The 19,363-nt window shown below is 44.2% G+C and overlaps 1 protein-coding gene across 1 annotated transcript in view; it reads left to right on the forward strand.

Moving 5' to 3' along the window:
* LOC139057169 (sorting nexin-25-like) overlaps positions 1–19,363 on the forward strand; it is an 82,432-nt gene that overhangs the window by 59,205 nt on the left and 3,864 nt on the right. The window contains exons 18-21 of the mRNA XM_070534960.1: positions 1,922–2,058; positions 4,670–4,738; positions 7,271–7,411; positions 10,744–10,925. Coding sequence (XP_070391061.1) covers positions 1,922–2,058; positions 4,670–4,738; positions 7,271–7,411; positions 10,744–10,925 — 529 coding nt within the window. The remainder of the gene's footprint in view (positions 1–1,921; positions 2,059–4,669; positions 4,739–7,270; positions 7,412–10,743; positions 10,926–19,363) is intronic.

Consider the following 19,363-nt stretch of genomic DNA (forward strand, 5'->3'; position numbering starts at 1 on the left):
AGAAATACTTTGCGTTGATATATACGTACTGTTTATTCATGAATAACAATAATAAAAAAGAAAGCGAACTTGTAAGAATTAAAGATTTGATGCATTGTTTCAAGGCTTAGAAAATGCGCACTCGAGAATGTTTCACAAGTCTTAAATCTTCCTGCTCTTAGACTAATATTTACATCCATAGCATAATCGAACTGCATAGGTGAGCGCACTCAAGAAAACTGTATGGTTGTGTGCCCGTGCGAAAAGCAAAACATGTGAGAAACTTCCATTAATCCTTCATCTTATTGCCAACCAGAGGGAATTGGTTTTTGCGAGTCTCCAAAAAGAAAAAAAGGACAGCGGCATCCTTCGCATATGCGCACCCCTGTGAGCAATAAGTGAGTGAGTAACAGGCAGTCACCCTTTGAGCGATTAGTAACGAGATAGCCATCAGTTTTGTGAGCGCAAGAAGCTGAAATTGCCCGCAGAACAAAACGCAAACTAACTGCCGCCCACCCGCATGCATGCCAGTGCGCGAGCGGTAGTATATAGTCGCGCCGGAGCAAACAAACCCTGCAATGAAAACCGAGAGGGAGGCGCGAGAAAAAAATTCCCTGTATTCCTGCATAGTGGCAGCACATGCCAGGAAAGAAAAAGTTAGGAAATTAACGCACTTTTTAAACGTACAGACGCCGCCGTAATTATGCGGCATCGACCATTTTAGACTTGTTCGTGCCGCCGCATATTTACGTCATTGACCCTGAAAGGGTTGAGCCAACATGCGTAGAGAAGCGTTAGCCAAAACCTCTTCGTCGTCTTCAAGGATACCATCCATGTCTTCTTCTTCCAACATTACAGACTGTGACAATATATTCATCCAGTGCCCTAAAATCACGCTGTGATTCACTGAACTTCATGTGAATGCCGTCCATAAAATGCATGTGCAGTATATGCCACCGTCTTGTCGGCGCTTCATTCCACAAATGGAGTGAAAATTCCTTCAAGCATGAAGGAAGGAAAAAAATAAGTGCTGCCCTCATCTGGAACATTGCTAAGTGGACCTAATACTTGGAAACATACTCAAAAACTAGTGCTTCCAATGCAAATAACTGCCGAACACGAGCATGCATGTGTGTTGGGCGCTCTTCAACATCTGATTGGAACAGCTGTCTTCATGTGTTGGATGGGGCCCAACACTAGCGCAAAGGATGAAAGCATGTTGGTTAATTGTTGCCTGTGCAGAAAATTATTTATCAAAATGTTTAAATTTAAAAACATTGTGCAGCTGCCATAGGCTATGTTTCTTTGTGAACTAAATGGGCCACCGCGTATATATTTAGAGAGACTGCAAGTAGTGTTGAGGGTCAAAGCAGAGTGTCTACGTTGGCAGTGAAGCTTACCTCCTGGCAGCATGGTGACTCCCATCTCAGTTTCTTCTATTCTGGCTAATAATGGTTCAACTCAAAAAGTTTGGCGAAATGCTCCATAGAGAACACTTCACAACTTACCGTGTATAACCAAAATTTCCAATGGAGCCTGGTTTAATTATAGTCAACTGAAATTCTTAAACCAACTGCTCGAAATAAACAGCTTCACTAGACATTAGTCGTGATTCTGCGTGGCTGGACAAGTGGACTGTAATTTCTTTTTTATCATTGCTAAAGTGTCTTTCCTCAAAGTGCTAGTATGTGGTGTTCCTCTTTGTGTGGGCCATCCCACTGCACCCCGCAATTCTGGGCTCAGTGGCCAAGGTACAAGAAAACTTATCTTTAGGTCGAAGTTCATGCTCCAAGAACTTTTGCGGCTGGCTGTGCATGGTGCCAAATCAAAGATTCTGTAACATGAAAGGCCCCCAGTGAAGTCTTTGCACAAGCACGTTCACTTTTCTAATATGGTTTGGATGTTGCGCAATGTGTGATCTGGCAAGGCTGATACTTTTCAGTATGTGATGAAAGAGGAACGCCTTAGCCGAAGTGAGGCACTGTACGGCTTTCTCAGCCAGAGCCCGGATCCCCTGAAGGAGGAGCTGCCCATAGCCAAAAAGAACGTTTCGTTTCCTCTGCTGCAATTCTTTCGCAAGTGAGTGACCCACTTTCTGTAGCTTTGAGCTAGTGCATGTTCATGCTAGTCCAACAATATTGGTATCTACGTTCAAGGGGCACCCACCACAGAAAAGCACTGGCTTCAATACATCCATAGCAGACAATGCTACAGAAACTTGAGCAACATTTTTCATCGCCTGCACTTGCAACAAGAACACAATGCATCACAGTTGGTATGCAGAACATGTGAGAATGACTGGTGACTCGACGTCACATTAACTTGATATGTGCAGTCTAAATATATGAGTGTAGTATTAGGTAAAAGACTGCAGATCTTTGCCTATTCAACATGCCTAGTGAGGCAATCATGTGACCACACTGCTTCCACTACTCTTTGTGACCAACGCATAGTGTGCCACATGTAGGCCTGATGCACTGGTGTTTTGAACACACCATGTTGTGATCTGGTGGCAACTGATGGCATTGGCTGGGTGGCACAGCCCTCTGCATTGAGTTAGGCTGTCACTCTCTTGCTTTGTTTCTGTTTAGGCTTAACCTCTTTTTATATTTGGGTGTTTAATCAGTCTATTGCTTTGTTTGTGTGTTTAGGCTTCATTTTTTACTCTGTTTGGGTGTTCAGCCGTCATATTAAATTATGGAGTTTTACGTGCCAAAACCACAATTTGATTATGAGGCACACCGTAGTTGGGAACTCTGGAAATTTGGACCACCTGGGGTTCTTTAACGGGCACCTAAATCTAAGTACACAAGTGTTCTCGCATTTTGCCTCCATCGAAACGCGGCCACCGTGGCCGGGATTTGATCCCGCAACCTCGTGCTTAGCAGCCCAATACCATAGCCACTAAGCAACTGCACCGGGTTGTTCAGCCGCCAGAAAAAGGAACTACATTTGCTGGGAGTAGCCTGTGTCGCATCTCATAGAGATTGTGCCCTGTTCTTCACTTTACCGTCCAAAAAGCTGGAGAAAAAATGCAGTCAAGCCTCTAAAACTGCGGCCGTTCTTTTTTTATTGAAAAATTTGCCATGCACTGCAGTTTACAGGACCTAAGGAAATTTCAAATGATGAAGCGGCACAGGTAATTAAATGAAAGTTCATAGAGCAGTAGAAAGTGCTGCAGGACAAATTGCTGAGAGGACACTCGAAATGAAATTGGCTGACCTGGTACAGACAGCTAGTTATGCATGAAGTTAGGAAAATGTAGGTAAAGTGTTTAGACATCCGTTGTCACATTATACGTTGCCATAAACAAATGACTGACAGCCAAAACAAGTGCGGCGACATCGTTCTCTCTTTATAAGCAAAATTCCAGCGCATTAACGCAAAGCCTACAGAAACTAAATCGGGATATTTACTGATGGTGACTACCGGGAAATGTGCGCTTGCCACATAACTGTGTTTGTGGCAAGTGCGCAGGACGAGGGTAATTGGAGATCACAGGAAGAGGCTTTCGTCCTGGCAGTGGACATAAAATAGGCAGATGATGATGATGATGATGATGATGATGATGATGTGTTTGCTGCTGGCAGTCCAACGGCAGCCAGCATCACCACATACCAGAACCAGTCAGACTCAGTCACAGTGCTAACAGTAGGGCCCACGGTTTTGAGTTCATGCATGTTAAGCGAACACACACCCTGCAACAGTCTGCCATTGTAGTATGACATTGTGTGACTTGAGCAATACATACTCAAAAGCAGCAGCACAGCAAAACTACATCTGCGACTTGTACACAATGTACGCATTTTGCACGGCACTTTGCTTCCTTCACAATGTAAGGCATGCTACGAAGTCTCCCTTGCACAAAATTCTCCAAAATTGTCACTTCAGCGCAGTTCAGACAAGCAGGTATACCACGGTGCCTTGCACTTACCAGGAGGGCTTTGCATTTTGTACTACTCAATAAGTGCGGCATGGAGGGTGCTGTTGATCAGCATTTTCAGTGCCACCTGGATGTCACATCACACCTGTTGGAAGCAAAAGGTTATACTATAGGTATATGCACTGCAATTATAATACATGAAGAAATTATTTCCTAGGAGGTATCACTTATCCAAACCAATTCACAACAATATTTGCAGTTTAATAGACTTGTAGACTGCATTATTTCCATGGCTTCTGCAGTGTTGTCTGTATGAAACAGATTGTAATGTGACATTCTTCCTTTTGCATTGCCACTGTATATCTCCTTTTAATTCACTCATCACTTGATTTCATAAAATTTTTCATAATAAATGTCTATTGTCTAGAATACAAAGTAGGCATTTAAAGGCAGAAACTGGGCAACACCAGGCATGTTGAACCTGTTGTGACAGCAGGAACTTCTTTAAACTTGTTTAAATATCGCCATCGTTTTGCGACTACGCTTTTGGCATCAGAGAGGGTAGGTGCTTTGTGGTTTCGGGGGCTGAGCTCATAGTACGGAATCCTTTAACTGTCACTGAGTGTAACGATGGCATTTTTACACACACACACACAAGCTCGCATGCACGCACACACACACAAACACACACATACATACACACATATATATGTGTGTGTGTGTGTGTTGTGTGTGTGTGTATATATATATGAGTATGAGGCACTTGTTCTGCCATATATCTAAAAAAATCTTTCTACCATTTCACAGCTTGTCTGGCCCTATCCTCCAGGACAGCAACGAAGAAGATGATGACCTTTATCTTTATGATAAAGACTTGTAAGTAATGATTGGTGCAAGTCATCTCCTGTATCCACCTTTATGTATTAATTAGGCAGTAATATGTGCAATGACTGTTCAACGATGGCCCTTTGTCTTTTGTTGTAAGTACATTTTAAATATGTTACTTAAATGCACGTCCAAGGAATGCCAAACTGCCTGCAAGTAGTTTTTCTTTGTGAACCGTACCATGAAATGTATTTCGCGCTTTGGATTCGAAGAGACAGTTCATGGAGCGGGTGATATGCATGGCTTTATGGGAGCTGCTCATAATTTCTCTTCAGGCTATGCACATCCACACTCTTGTCATCCGCCAGATAGTAAGCTTAGTGAGCCTCAGGGCAGTGTCAGCCATTGCCTCGCGTAATCTAGCACACATGCTCAGCCTGCAAAGGGTGCCGAACGCTGCACAACAAGAAACATATTGACATAGTAGTTCTGCAGAAACCCGCAAGGTGGAGAGAAGAAATGAGTGAAGGGGAAATCGGACAATTCGTCCCGGACCAGGACGAATTTTTCTTCAACTATGAGGCTTTTCTTTCGAGGAACCCGTATGGGTTTCCTTTGTAGCAATTGCTACGAACGGGTGGATGTCCGATTTCCCCTTCACTCAAGAAACATATTATTGCCCTAAGTTCACAGAAACTGGTTTATGTCTCCAACGACACCCAATACAACACAACACTCAGTCCCTGGGGGGCATGGGAAGCATGGAGGCTCCTTCACCTAGGGTGAAAATGCAGCAAGGACACTACTAGCACATTGGTGCGGGAGGATGGCTCCCCACAACACACCGTTAGGGAGAGGTGCCTTTGGTGCTATGCTGCATACTCTCGTGATGGCCTACTCGCGAAAGCTAGGGCCTCCCATGAGTGCAGCTCAGTATAGTATGACCACATGCAAGCACTAGGCATCGCTCTTCGGCTGAGTGGTTGGAAAGGGAGCAAGAAAATGTACACTCTCACCTTATGTTCAAGGCACCACAGACAAGCTCAAGTCCGAGCAATTCCCAAACATAGGGGCTAGGGTGAATGAGAAGGATGAGAAGGTGGATGAGAAGAAAAGCATGTACATACCCTGTGCTGTTCTGGAGAGGTCTTCCTTGCTCTCGCTTTGCTGATCGTGCTCATACCGCCACAGCTGGCAGCACGAGCGCTATTGCTGCAAGCTGTACAAAAAGCCACTTTTGACAACTGTTACAAATGGAAAAGGAGAGGCGTAGGGATGACAGAATAGCCAAATGTGTGCGCAGAGCTGCCAGGCTCGCACTGCTCACGCTTCTGTTCATGCTTCACGATTGATGTCAGCTACTGGCCAATAACAACAGTGTTTGGGAATCTGCCGTATGACGAAATATAGCTGCCGCCGGCAGCCTTGAAATGGGTGAGGAAAAGGCTTCTGTTAAAAAGAGAATGTTTGTGAGAAAGGCAACTTTGCACTTGGGCTGTGAGCCCCATGCACTGCGCACAAGTGCAAAACTTGGCTGAGATGTTCACAGTAGCATGTCCCATTTATGGAATGTGTTTTTTCACCAAGCTTGAAGGGTGGTTCAGGACCTCTTTAAGGCTGCAAAAGAGGATTGAGCATGCTAATTGCTCCAATAGCATGCAACTAATGCCCATGGTAAATTAAATGTTGGGATGCAGCAGACTTCCTAAAGCTGCCATCAATTTCACATTCAGTGAAGCGCACCAACAGGAATTCTGACATTGGCAACTGCACACTACAGCAGCTTTCTGCATTGTATTTTGACTGCAAGAATCAATGGGAAAGTATTGCTGTGATATTCAAAGTTACTTGAAAGTGAACGCCTGGGGGTTGACATCATGATTATAACAATCAATCTTATTCGTGACGCTATTAAACTGGGGAATGAATTACCAAATGATGCAATACAAAAAAATACTGTGAGTGATTTTGAGGTTGGTCTTGATAAGTATTTCGCTCAAACTGTATAGCTTATTATTTATTCCTTGCGCGTAACTGTGTTTTTCTACAAATGTTCTATGTGTTACAAATGTTCTCCTACAAATGATCTTCAATGTTTGTTCTATGTGCAATTCAATTACTGACTCTCCCTGTAATGACCCTCAAGTGAGGGTTAACAGTATGACTAAATAAATAAATAAAAATAAAAAATAAATAAATTGGCAAATAATATTGTTACCAAAATTGAGCAAAATAAATTTAGATGCGTAAGCAAAAGAAAAGAATTGTAAATTATACACATGAATTCACAAGAAGCTCTACTACTTCCACAAATTTTAGGTCATCTAAACATCTAAGTTTTGTGGGAACTGAAGGAAAGAATGTTGTTTTGTAGACTGGTCTTTTGTTGTTTGAAGCTCTCTTTATTTTATTTTATAATGATCTAATCGAAGAACTTAAGGCTGAAAGGCAGGCCAGCGCTTGTCCCGTCTATTTTATCCTTTTCTTTGTTCCTCCATTCTCTTGAGTTTACACAGCCAATATGAATGTAAGCCGGTTGAAGTTTTTGCTTGTTTTAAATAGCTTGCATTGTTTTGTTTCCAGGCGAGAAGACAAGAAAGACGACATAGCCGTGCCACTGTACGCACTGGCCGATGAACTCTTTGAACTTCAGGGGGTCTTCAACCTGCTTCGCCGTGCTCTGATCTCGTTTGTGCAAACCTATTATGGCAAACCCATAAACAGGCAAGGCTGGTTCAAGTAATTTGGCAAAGGAATACATTGCACAGCAATGTGCAATGCTTCTTGAGATGAGGCAGCTCATTCTCAAATCACCTCCGGCTAAAACAGTTCATTAGCGCTTAGAAAAATTAGGCGATTACGAGATTGTCTTATAGCGTACTTGCAATGAGCATGAATAAAAGTGATACTGCCAAGACGTGATCAAGACCCAAAGTGCTGACCGACGCAGCTTGCTTCCTGCTTGTCCACTTGTGCATTGCATAGCCACTCACATTGGCGAGCTTGAAACATTTTTCTAGCTGCCTTTTCCCATTACAAGAATATTAAAGAATTCCTTTCTACTGCTCCTAATTGTTGCATATTTATGGCAGTGTAGAACATTGCACAACTGCTTAGCTTCAAGGAGTCAACCTGACTGCCCAATTGTGCTTCACATAATTAGGTATTTCAGCATACTGCAGAAACAACTGAAAATTAATTCCTTTTTCATGGTAGCGGTAACACTGTGGAAAAAGATTACCACATGCTCAGTTCCCCAAACAAGGCGCACTTAAAAAATAATTTTGGTCAGATGTTCTCAGCCATGCTTCAAGAAACAAGCCCTAAATACCATACTTCTTACAATTTTCTACCTCTTTAGAGTTAAAAAATGTTGCTAGCAATCGGCCTAAAACTTGGAAATAAATATTGTGCTTAGGGGGGTATCCCAGCGAAGCTCTTGCGAAAATAATAAAAGAAAAATAAATCCTTCACATATTTATATGTCACACTGACAAGTGATACATCAAGGACAGTGGAGCTGTACGAGTGAGTTCTAGTGTATAAGTGCATACACTTTTACACATATACACGAGTACAAGTGTATGAGTGAGTTCGGTATTACTAGCTAGGGGTTACCTATTTGTTGGCTCATGGACTGCAGCCACAGTTGCGGCTGCAGTGCCCCTGCTGCGCAGGCTGCACTGCAGTGCCACTGCAGCATCTCTGTCATCGCTGCCGCAGCCGTACAAGCATCTGGCTCACCTCCAACGTGGAGCCAGTGTAACGCGACATGGAAAAAAGTACAAATTACTGGTTCTAAAAAATGTGCACATAAGTTGTCTGCTCAAATTATGCAAGTTAACTTTAATTTTATAATAATTCGTCGTTACACAACCTAATCGGAGCTTCGACACAAGTTGTTTTGGATTTACATTTGATATTGACCACGCCATTGCACACCACACAAAAGCTGTTGTGGAACTCCCCTTAAATGCTTCGTTGTGAAATCTGCTGTTTCTTTTTAAGCAAAAAATATTTATCTTTCCTCTAAATAATTTAAACAATTTAGTGCTCTGTCCCTTTGCCTTCTCTCATGTGAATCACGCGCTAAGTAAGGATTTTCCTCTATGAAAGGACACTAACACCTTATCAGCAGCTAGAGGAAAAAATTCCTAATTCTGTTATTTTCAAGGATCAATCAACTCAAGAGACATTGGGGCATGTTCACTCTTTCGAAGTGCGTTTACAATTTGGATTAAAAATATTTCAACGCAAAATTGTGTTAAAGGAATTTTTTGTGATAGAATGATCTCATAAAAGATAACCTTCATCCCTGCACTGTAAGCATATTTTATATATCTGGAAATTCAGATTTTAATTAGTGGTTTATTGTTACTTAGCTAATTGAGCACCATAACTTGCCTTGCAAGTTGTGTCTACCTCTTCATATTGTTATGAAGAGGAAGCCTGATGCACAAATGTATTTACAACTATTTACATGGGAAAAAGTTGGTGGTATTCAGGCAGGTTGGTACAAAGGTCACAGCTCCAGGAGCCAGTCTACCTCTTCCTCTTGCATGCACAGTCCTGTCCAAATGCACTGTAAAATTGTCATCCAGCTACAGACATTGATTTGCGCTATCTGCTACAACTGACTTATCAAAACCTTGCGGGAGGTGCACAAGTACAGAAAAAAAAATGCATAAGCATGTGAGAAGCAAAACAAAAATAAATACAACAGAATGTTTATAGAAAAATAAATGAAAATTTCAGGAACACTGCACCGAAACCAGATACAAAGGAACCAAACTACAACATTTTTCAACTCTTGCATGTTCAGCTTTTGACATGTTATTTTTGACAAACACCATCTGCAATATTGACATCCTTATCTTGCATTAACTTTCCCGCAACTGCCTAATAGATTCGATTTTATTCATTATTTTTAGCATTGCCATTTGACGTGTTTGTCTGATTTTTTTCTGTTCCATAAGCCGATGAGGTAGGCGGTAGTTCCGTTTAACTGGAGATCATGGAAAGTTGAGTTCCGTTTAACCCAAGTGTGGTAACATTGTGCCTATGGGCGGCCAACCGAAATTGATACCATTTTTCATTTATCCGGCATTTTCGTTTATCTGGAGTCCACTGTATATTTTCACATAAAAAATATACCTGAAAGCAAAAATGAACTTAGCAGAAAAAGAAAACATAGACAAAACATGTTTGAAACAATGTTGTGACCACGCATCTTAAAGCAATGTGGAGTGTAGTTTTGATGTGCGGGCTCAACAATTACTGAGTGCGAGTCTAACATCTGCAGTATTTGGATACCATAACTCGTCTGTGGTCTGTCAGGTTGATAATAGATATGATAACATGCGCTTTCTAGCCCCCATATTCTCAAATGAAGCCCAACTCAAAGCTGTTCCTGTAGTCCACCGAGTTGCGGAAGTGTCCAAAGTTCAGCCGACTGTTCAGATGGCATGGTGCACAAAATTCCATCTTCTCCTGGCTGAGTCTGTGTAGGCCAGACTGAGCATTGCATTAATGTCTGGTCAAGGAAACATGGTAGTAAATTTCGCAAAGCTACCATTGGTAATTTGGCAGCTCATTGCCACAAATGCGAATTCCAACTATACTTTAACTTATCTGGAGGAGCGCTAAATGATGGGACAACTATAGTTTAATTATTTGCAGGAGCACTAAATGATGGGACAAGGAGAAATAACGCTCCCCCCTTATTTGTTTTTCCTCATCCCGTCGTTTAGTTCCTACAGTCGGCGCATGCTGCCACTGCATGACATATAGGATTTGTGTTTAGATGTGTAAGCATAAGCTCTGGTGATTACGTGTCTTACTTCTACGTTCTTCTCTCTGGGGGGCTAACACCTACATATAGTCGGTGTACGCCTTGCAATAAACCTCAGTTGAAAGTAGCACTTGTCCTGTGTATTCAATAGTATTTTGTCCCTCCTGCACTATCCGAACATAGTTACCAGCCCTTGCTATGTGTCTGACGATTGTATTCCCTTTGCTTAATAAACACTGCAAAGTATCTTGTCTTTTTTTTCCAGGCAACTGCGTGAATGGGTGTCGTGGGTGTTTTCGGAGCCCATGCAAGTCTACGTGTTGGACATGCTGCGGGAGTCAATATGGCCTGGAGGTCAGCTTGCCCCCGAGTGGCCACAACGCTCAGAGCAGGAACAGCTTGCCGCTCGCAAGCAGGCCAAATCACTGCTTCTTGAAAACTTGCCACGTTAGTAGTAAATTTGTTTACTTCAGCATGGCAAGATATCTTTCTTAATGTTCCAATAAGGTCACCCTGATTTTCTTTACTTATCTCCCTTTTCACTTATTCTGTTCTGGCTATTGTTGCAATTACTGATTAAAAGACAAAAATTTCAATGCATCTCTTTCCTTTAGCGGACGAGACATTTTTGGTTGCATACTAAACGCTTTGAGGGTCTGTAATCAGCTATAAATATTATGGACCACTATAATTTCTTGTTTTAAGGCACAGCGTTCGTTGCCTCATTTCAGGTGGTGGGTAGGTACAGTCGAAACCCGCAATAACGAAATCGCTGGGGAAAGCAAAACATTTCGCTTTTGCGGGAATTTCGTTAGCGCGAGAATGAGGCAGAAAAGAGAGGGAAAGAAATTGGCTTGCAAAAAAAAAAATATATTGCCAAGAGTTAGTCAGCTTACTTTGCCGAGCCTTGCCTTGCAGCAATTTTACTGCTCTCGACTCGCGCTGCAAGAAGTGGTCCATTGCCATGTCGTCATCATGCTCACCGAAAAATGATCGAATTACATCGAAGGCATTCAACACATCCCGCGGGTTCGCAGTCCTCTCTTGATTTGGTGTCTGGTGGTCGTCGGCGTCGTCGGCACCTTGGCAAATGCTACTTATGATGACCTCATCAGTCATCTCTTCATGGACGACAACACCTTCATCCACACGAACGAACTCATCGATGCTGAGGCCATCTGGAACACCATCTGTCATGGCAGAAAGTTCATCCCATGCGTGGGCCAGCGATGGCGGCACTGCGCCGTCAGCACTGTCAATTAGTGCACCTTCAGGCGAATCTTCTTGCGATGCCACTGGATCAGCGCATGATGCTTGCCGAGTGGCAATGAAGCCGGCATGATTAAAACAATTAGCTATCACTGCTGGTGACGTCGCAACCCATGCGGCGGCCATCATCTCAAGCGCCATGAACATGTCCACTACAATGGGACGCTTCAACTGGAGGTTCAGCAGCAGACGCTGAATCAGCCCCTCCTTGTAGGCGCACTTGACGCTACGAATGACACCTTGATCAAGTGGCTGCAGCACGGAAGTGCAGTTCGGTGGAAAAAAAACCAAGTGCACGTTTCCCAGTTCCACGTCATCAACATGATGGGCACTGCAATTGTCCAAAAAAAGGCAGACCGATCTGCCTGCCTTCCGCATGTCCGTATCAAAGGCCTCGAGCGAGCTGCCAAATATGGCCCGGGTCATCCACTCCTTCAAGTTCGCGGTGTACTGTACAGGCAGCCGACGATTTCCCTTGAAGCAGCGGGGCTTCTTGCTTCTGCCGATTACATGCAGTGGCCGTTTATCTGTGCCGTCCATGTTGGTGCACAACAAAATTGTTACACGCCGCTTGCTGTGTTTCCCCCCGCGGCATTTCTGGCCTTTTAAGTCCAGGGTCTTCGATGGCAGCATCTCGTAAAATAAGGCCGTCTCATCTGCGATGTAAATGTCCGAGGGCTTGTACTGGTCCAATACTTCTTTGTTGGTCAGCAGCCACGACGACGTTGTCAAAGGTCGATGGCTGCTGCCTCCCCAGAAATGACTTTGGCCACTATGTCGTGGTGGGCTTTGAAACGGCTCAACCAGCCAGGGCTAGCCTTAAAATCAGCGTGCCCGAGAATGCATGCGAAGTCCAGCGCTTTCTGCTGAAGAACTCTGCCAGACAGTGGCACTTTGTGGGCACACTGTTCACAAAACCATGCAAACACCGCCTTGTCAACGTCTGGAAAAGCCGCAGCGCTCACCGTTTTGTTTTTGGCACTCACACCATTTCAGAGTGCGCCGAGAATGGAGGCCTTGTTTTTCAGAATCGTCAATATCGAACTGCACGGAATTCCAAATTCTTCGGCCATATCCATTTTCTTCCTGCCCTTTCAGCTTGGGCAATAATTGAAGCCTTATCCTGCAGTGTCATAAATTTCCTATTTTTGGCTGGAGGCGGCATCTTAGCAGGCTGTCAAAGCAAATGGTCCGATTTGCAGAGAGACACACAATTGACGCACTCTAGCACCAACGACACTGAGCACACGACTGTGTGCGGCGGTACACAAAGCCCACTGATACTAAAGCGTCATCCGGGTTATCGGAGCCTTCACGTGTAGTAGATGTCGATTTGGCTGCCACGCATGCAGGTGTTTCGCTCCGCATTTAGCACAAGCTGTAATGGCACACAGGATTAAATAAGATGTGTTCACTGTGAGATCGCCTACGGTTCTTGTCTTTTTTTATTTGTATCACTTAAATGCTAATTGCATTTTTGGCCCGGACACTGCACAGTCACCCGTTGCAATGGGCGAACGACCACCATCATCATGATCTCTGTCGTCTGTCACGAGAGGTGGTGCGAGGCTTTTTTTATTGTAAACAATGATGGCAGCAGCCACGCAAGTGTGCTGTGTCGGTAGTTAATGCAATTTAAGCGCACAACGAATGCATTTGAGCAGTTTCTGGACACAACTAGTGTTACATGAGTAGATTATTTGCGGACTGTCGTTTCAGAAAATTTCGTTGACGAGGGATTGCTATATAAAAAGTTTCATTGTCGTGAGATAGGAAATGCATTGACTCCTATGGCTGTTCGCCGGGGATCCGAAAATATTTTGTTGCGGCGAGAATTTCGTTCCCTCGAAATTTCGTTACCGCGGGTTTAGACTGTATTGCCTATCTCACCATGCTTCGGACCTCTGTAATAAAAGAAAAGGCATGATCAACCTTCGGGCATAGCAACCCTATAACTACTAGGCCACAATTGTATGCATCTTGCCAAAGCCGCTTGCGTCACTTGCCGGTTTCTCATGTTCTTTCCTCGTGAAAGCTCCTTTGAGACGCTGTGTTCAACTGCACTGTCTTTGGGATCGACCCGTATCCCCCAGTGCTCTCCTTCTCATGGCAGTTAACGCTACATAGAAACGGCGATGCTGTACTGGTTTGATGATCAGAAGAGGTTGAAGAAGTTTCATCGCAGGAGTGCATATGCCATCGTCATTTTAGCGTACACCACATGTCTGTATGTACAATTGTATGAGATGTAGTCAGTATGTCATATGCTCATATTGAATGGCCGAATTAGAAATCCCACCGGCGGCATCACACGATTGTTGTTACTGTCATCTTGCTGCTGTCATCACACACATGCTCACATCAGGCGCATAGCTGTCTTTCTTGCATAAGCATGTTGGTCCATATAGTAACGCTTTGCGTAATCCCCAACGATGCTAGGTAGCCAGCTACCGACAATTCCCATAGTGTGTGGAATCTGCATCACTTTTTTCTTAAATCACAGCTTTCTTTGCGAACCTTGAGACCTAAATTGCACGCATAGTTCTATTGTGCAAATGTCAACTGGCTCTGAGACAAGGCAGTGGATGACTTTAGAAAATGGTTCACACCCTCAAGCGGCCACCAGTACGGCAGTTGTGAGCAAAGGTGCTTCATCGTCTGCTTCACTTGATGCCACTTATGAAGGACGTGCCTCATCTAATTGGAGTCAACCCTTTCTTTGACCGTCTTAGCTAACCATAGCACAACCAAGGTAAGCATCACACAAGTGGGCACAAAATGTCATGCGAGCACCGCAGCCATCACATCTTCGTGCAGTCAGCATGTCGAGTAGATCTGTGCTCCGGCACTCACTCTTTTGCCTGCTGGGTATACGCAGCAAAACTCGGAATACTGACCTGCCTTTGCTAAACGCACGAAATGTGCAGCCATAGTGCACTGCTGAGAAGACAGTGGCACACCATCTATCACTCTTCATGACAATTAACGAACTGCAATACCTATCTCAATTTTGATTATCGTCAGCTTGCCACAGTTGCTTCAATGCATCTCCGTGTCTCGTGTATGTCATGATTATCAGCTGGCACCTATATATATGTTAGACATGTCTTCAATAAAATATCAGTTGAGAGTCAGCGCCATGTCGTCATTTTATACCTTCTTTTGTCCTTGTCTTGTGTGGCGCTGTAACGAACCTTAAATATGAATCCAAACCAGCTGGCCCAACTTGCCGTCTTGATGCACACCATCAGAGCATGAAGTTTTACACGCACTACTACATTCTTGCATTTCGGCTGTCAGTATGGGTGGAGACATTCCGGTGCAGCAATCATGTTTAAAGCGATTCGGTGCATAAATAGTTCCCCGTGGAGCTCTTAGTCGTGTGTGTTGTGCACTAGAATATGCCTCTGCCGGTTAGAATACCGAAAATATTATTTTGAACAGATATCTTTGAGTGTGCCTTTCAACTCATTTTGACAAGTTACCGAGGACCACCGACAAATTGCACATAAGCATTACCTGCAGCCTGCGCTTATTTCCTAGTGTGTGCTGAAAAATACGCTTTGGTCTATACTGGCAACAGCTAGAAGGTTCCTGGGAGTGTGCTTTTTTATCTTCAAGGTTGTCCTGAAGCAACTCTTGGGCTTGGTGAAAAAACATAGTCTGTGGATAGCATATGCTGCTGTGAACATCACTGCCAAGTTTTTTCTGTTTTACACGGCACGTGGAGCTTGCAAGTAGTGCCCAAAGTCACCTTTCTCTCAAACGCTCTCTTTCCAACAGAAGCCTGCTCCTCACTCTCTTCTGGATGCCCCACAGGCCTGTCTGCATTAGCAGGCGTTTGGTGTGTTGCAATACCACGTACCCGGGCACATAAGGGTTGGACCCTTCCGCGTGTAGCTGTGTGCAGCTTAGCCATGCACAGCTTAGCCGTGTCCGAGAAAAGGGTGATCCGGGGGGTTGAGCCAATATCGGGTGTTTGGACCTTTAAGGCCCCCCAGTGGAAGCAACACAACTCTTTGGCCTCTGCTTCATGTAGACGGCACCCTTTGACTGAACCACCTGGGGGAAATTGGCAGTTGCCTTTTCCTGTCTCTCTCTCACTTTTTGACCTTTCCTGTCACCTTCTCTCTTCCATTTACTTCTTTGTTCCTTGGCGACTAGTCTTAACATTGTGTGGCTATCCTACCATGGGTACACCATATTTGGTCAAGAAATATCAAGGAGGTATCAAGAAGACAGTGCTCATGAAGCCACCATCCTTCTCGGCCCACCTTCGCATGCTTTCACTTGACCCAAAACTTACAGGGCACGGTGCATGATAGAATCTTATCATACTTGGATTTACATGGAACATGAAGCTGCTCCACTTTGACAATTGATCTTGGTTATGTGGGGCGCAATTCAAGAGGTGTGTTCGCAACCGGCCACTTGTAATTCAGCCATTTCACCATCTGCATCTGCAGAAGTTTCCATTTATTGTCTCGGTATCCCATTGCAGCTGCATTGAAATTTCATTATATTGAATTTGTGCATAAACACACTTTGTTATATTGAGGTTCTAAATGTAGGGCGTTCTATGGAAAATAAGTTATAGAAAGTTAAATACTCCATTATATCGAGAATTTCATTAAAGTCCATTATGTCGAGGTTTAACTAACTGCACAGCCTTTGGTCTTAGCTGCAGGTATCCTTTGTTGTAGAATCTACAAATGGTTCACATTGCTGTAGCATCCAATAGCCTTCCACAAAAGCAACCAATTTGCCACACTCCCCTAATAGTTTTGCCAGTACTACTTGTAAGTGCCTCAGAATGATGATGCAGCGTACATAATGCACGCATACCTCTTAAATTGGAAACAATAGCTAATTGCACAGCGAGCCACCTAAATTACTCAAAAACTCGTGAACACTTTTGAACGCCACATGTAAGTGATCAAATCAATTGCAAACACGGCTTATCATGTATAACGCATAGAGCCAGTCTGCTGTGGTGCCCCATTTTTGATGCTGTAGTGGCACTTTCAAGAGGCAGCACCACTATATGTGCTCAGAAGTGAGAAACTTTTCTGTGGCCATGAGCGAGAACATTTTTAAATGCGAAGCTTTCTCTCTGGAGTTGGACGCTGTGGTGGTTGGAACTAGAACAGAAGGGAATATGGAGATTTGGGTTAGTACGGAAGGCTGCATTCTGTCATCCGATGCCAAGCGTGAGTGGATGCTCAGTCGGTGGCAAAAGGGATGTACTATACCCTATCACAGTGGTTCCTTGCAGCAATGTAAAAGCTGCAGGACTCCTTAGCCGATCGGAAGGCTGAATGCCTCTCAAGATGTGTTCATCCCTGTTGCATCGTCTGCTCAGCATCTGCTTCACATCCTTTCAATACATGCTCCACGGTTGGTGCATTGATGTAACAGATGTTCTGGCATTGTAACCACAGGCTGCGTTTACTTAATTGTGATGGCGGGGCTTCACTTCACCTATACGCTTTCTTTCTTGGCAGTTGCTTGCAGCCTCCTTAGCCATTAGTAAGGTTGAACATCCTTATAAATGTTCACTCGCGCTGCATCGTCTGCTTGGAGTCTATGTGGTGTTTGCTTGGCACAGTGATCGAGTACCATGATACAGCAGAGTAGTAAATTCATGGTGCAGTGAACAATTAGGCTTTTATACCGTTCCACATCGTCAACACATCACCAGTGCTAATGCTGTGGCACCATCCTCTAACAGGAAATCTAAATGCATTTACAGCTCATCGCCGCCTCGGTAGTCTTTGCAGTGTGAAAATAACTAGCTAATCCCAATAACGAGAAAATATACTGAATGTTTTGCCATCAGCGGCAGGGAAAACTAAACGAAGAAGGATTTTGACATTTATTTCTTGCTGTTAGGGTGGAGATCCAGTCACAAGCGTAAATTTGGATCGAAATGGGCGGTCTTAGCTGTATTGGTGCTGCCATGTTGCTCCGTAATCAGTTATGGCAGCATTACAATTACTGGTGGTAATCACCACTGTAATCACCACAATTACTCGTGGTAATCACCACTGTAATTTGTGGTACTTGAAGTGCATGCACAAAGGGCCTAACATGTCACATACCACTGCAACGTATCATGTACTCTGCCAAAATAGCTCTCTAATCCTGTAAGCAATCGGACAGTTACCCCTGAAACTGTATTCCACTGTGCAAGGATATTGCCAGCGGCGCTGCAACTTACTTGTGAAACAGAGTATATAGGTGTTGCATGTTGTTTCCTTACGCTGTCCATTTCCTAGGCATCGACAAATGTCAACCAAGAAAGATGTCCCAAATAAGACTCAGCTACTGTGGCAACTACAAAGCATATGCTGGACACCTCCTTTGGCTGTGCCCTGGAAAGCTGCGACCGCACTAGTGGAAAAACGCAGGCCGCGGAAACTGAGATACAGCAGCCTTTTTGTGCTGCCAGAGTGATCGGTCCTGGGCCAACCTTTTGTGACTTGCCACATGCCACGGAAAGAGACCAATAAGAGCAGCCCCTTCAGGGACGTGGAAGTGGGAAACTGGGGTGTGATCTTGTACGCGTTCCAAAATAGAACGGAGGCGGTTCGTTCTTTTCGTCACGAAATAGGCGGTATGTTCCGTTCCGTTCGTCCGATAGCAGACGACGCGGAATGATCGACAGCAGATATCACGTCACAATTGACGTCATGGCGTTCGGCAAGGTTCAAACTGACGAATCGTATTTGGCTCGTTGGAACGATCCGCCTCCGTTCTATTTTGGAACGCGTACAAGATCGCACCCCTGGTGTCATGCCGACCTGCCCGAGCAGTCTATTCGTACTTGTGTCTGGTGTCAGCCGGGCGACTCGTTTCACACTATTGTCTCCTCGATCGCGTCAGCTGTTGTTTGCACTAGTTTTGGTTGTCGTGATTTGCACTTGATTTTACAATGATGAGTATAACCCGAGACATCCCAGTGAAAAGGTTTTCGGAGACAGTGCACCACATCCGGTTTTGTATGACAAGATGGACCCTGAATACAAGTATTCGAAGGCGACACCCCAGTACCTCATTCTCCTTGTCTTTTGAATGCAGCGACGACGCAACAGAAGGAAGCACACCAACATGATTATCATCACACATGACTCACATTAAGAACAAAGGCTGAAGAGCCTAGACACAGCACCACTCTATCAGACGAAGAAAAAAAGCATAAAACATGCACGCGGAGTAATACAGAGGAGGCTGCCGCAGTGGCCCACCGCCAGTCAGTGTGGTTACACTGCCACAGCATTGCTTTTTCGCCAGTGTGGCTGGGGCTGAACACAGGGGGTCAGTATTGAGAAAGGCTGGACTGAAGCCAAGTGACCCAAGCCTTTATTTTATTTTATTCCCCATATGCCTTGAGGCAAGTATTCCTTTAAAGAGGAAAAAAAAGTGCATGCACAGCTGTGCGTGTTACTATCATGCCTGTGTTGCATAGTGAGGTACAGCTGTGCAACAAGGGTTAAGCTAGACAAGAAAACAACACAGAGACAAGCATTAAGTGTTTCACAACAGTAAATTAAGCTTTGCTTTCTTTGCTAATCATCTTTGATGGTTTCTGTGCAACATTTTATCCATTCTTATTT

The sequence above is a fragment of the Dermacentor albipictus genome, chromosome 3 (assembly GCF_038994185.2).
Source record: "Dermacentor albipictus isolate Rhodes 1998 colony chromosome 3, USDA_Dalb.pri_finalv2, whole genome shotgun sequence".
Taxonomy (NCBI): domain Eukaryota; kingdom Metazoa; phylum Arthropoda; class Arachnida; order Ixodida; family Ixodidae; genus Dermacentor; species Dermacentor albipictus.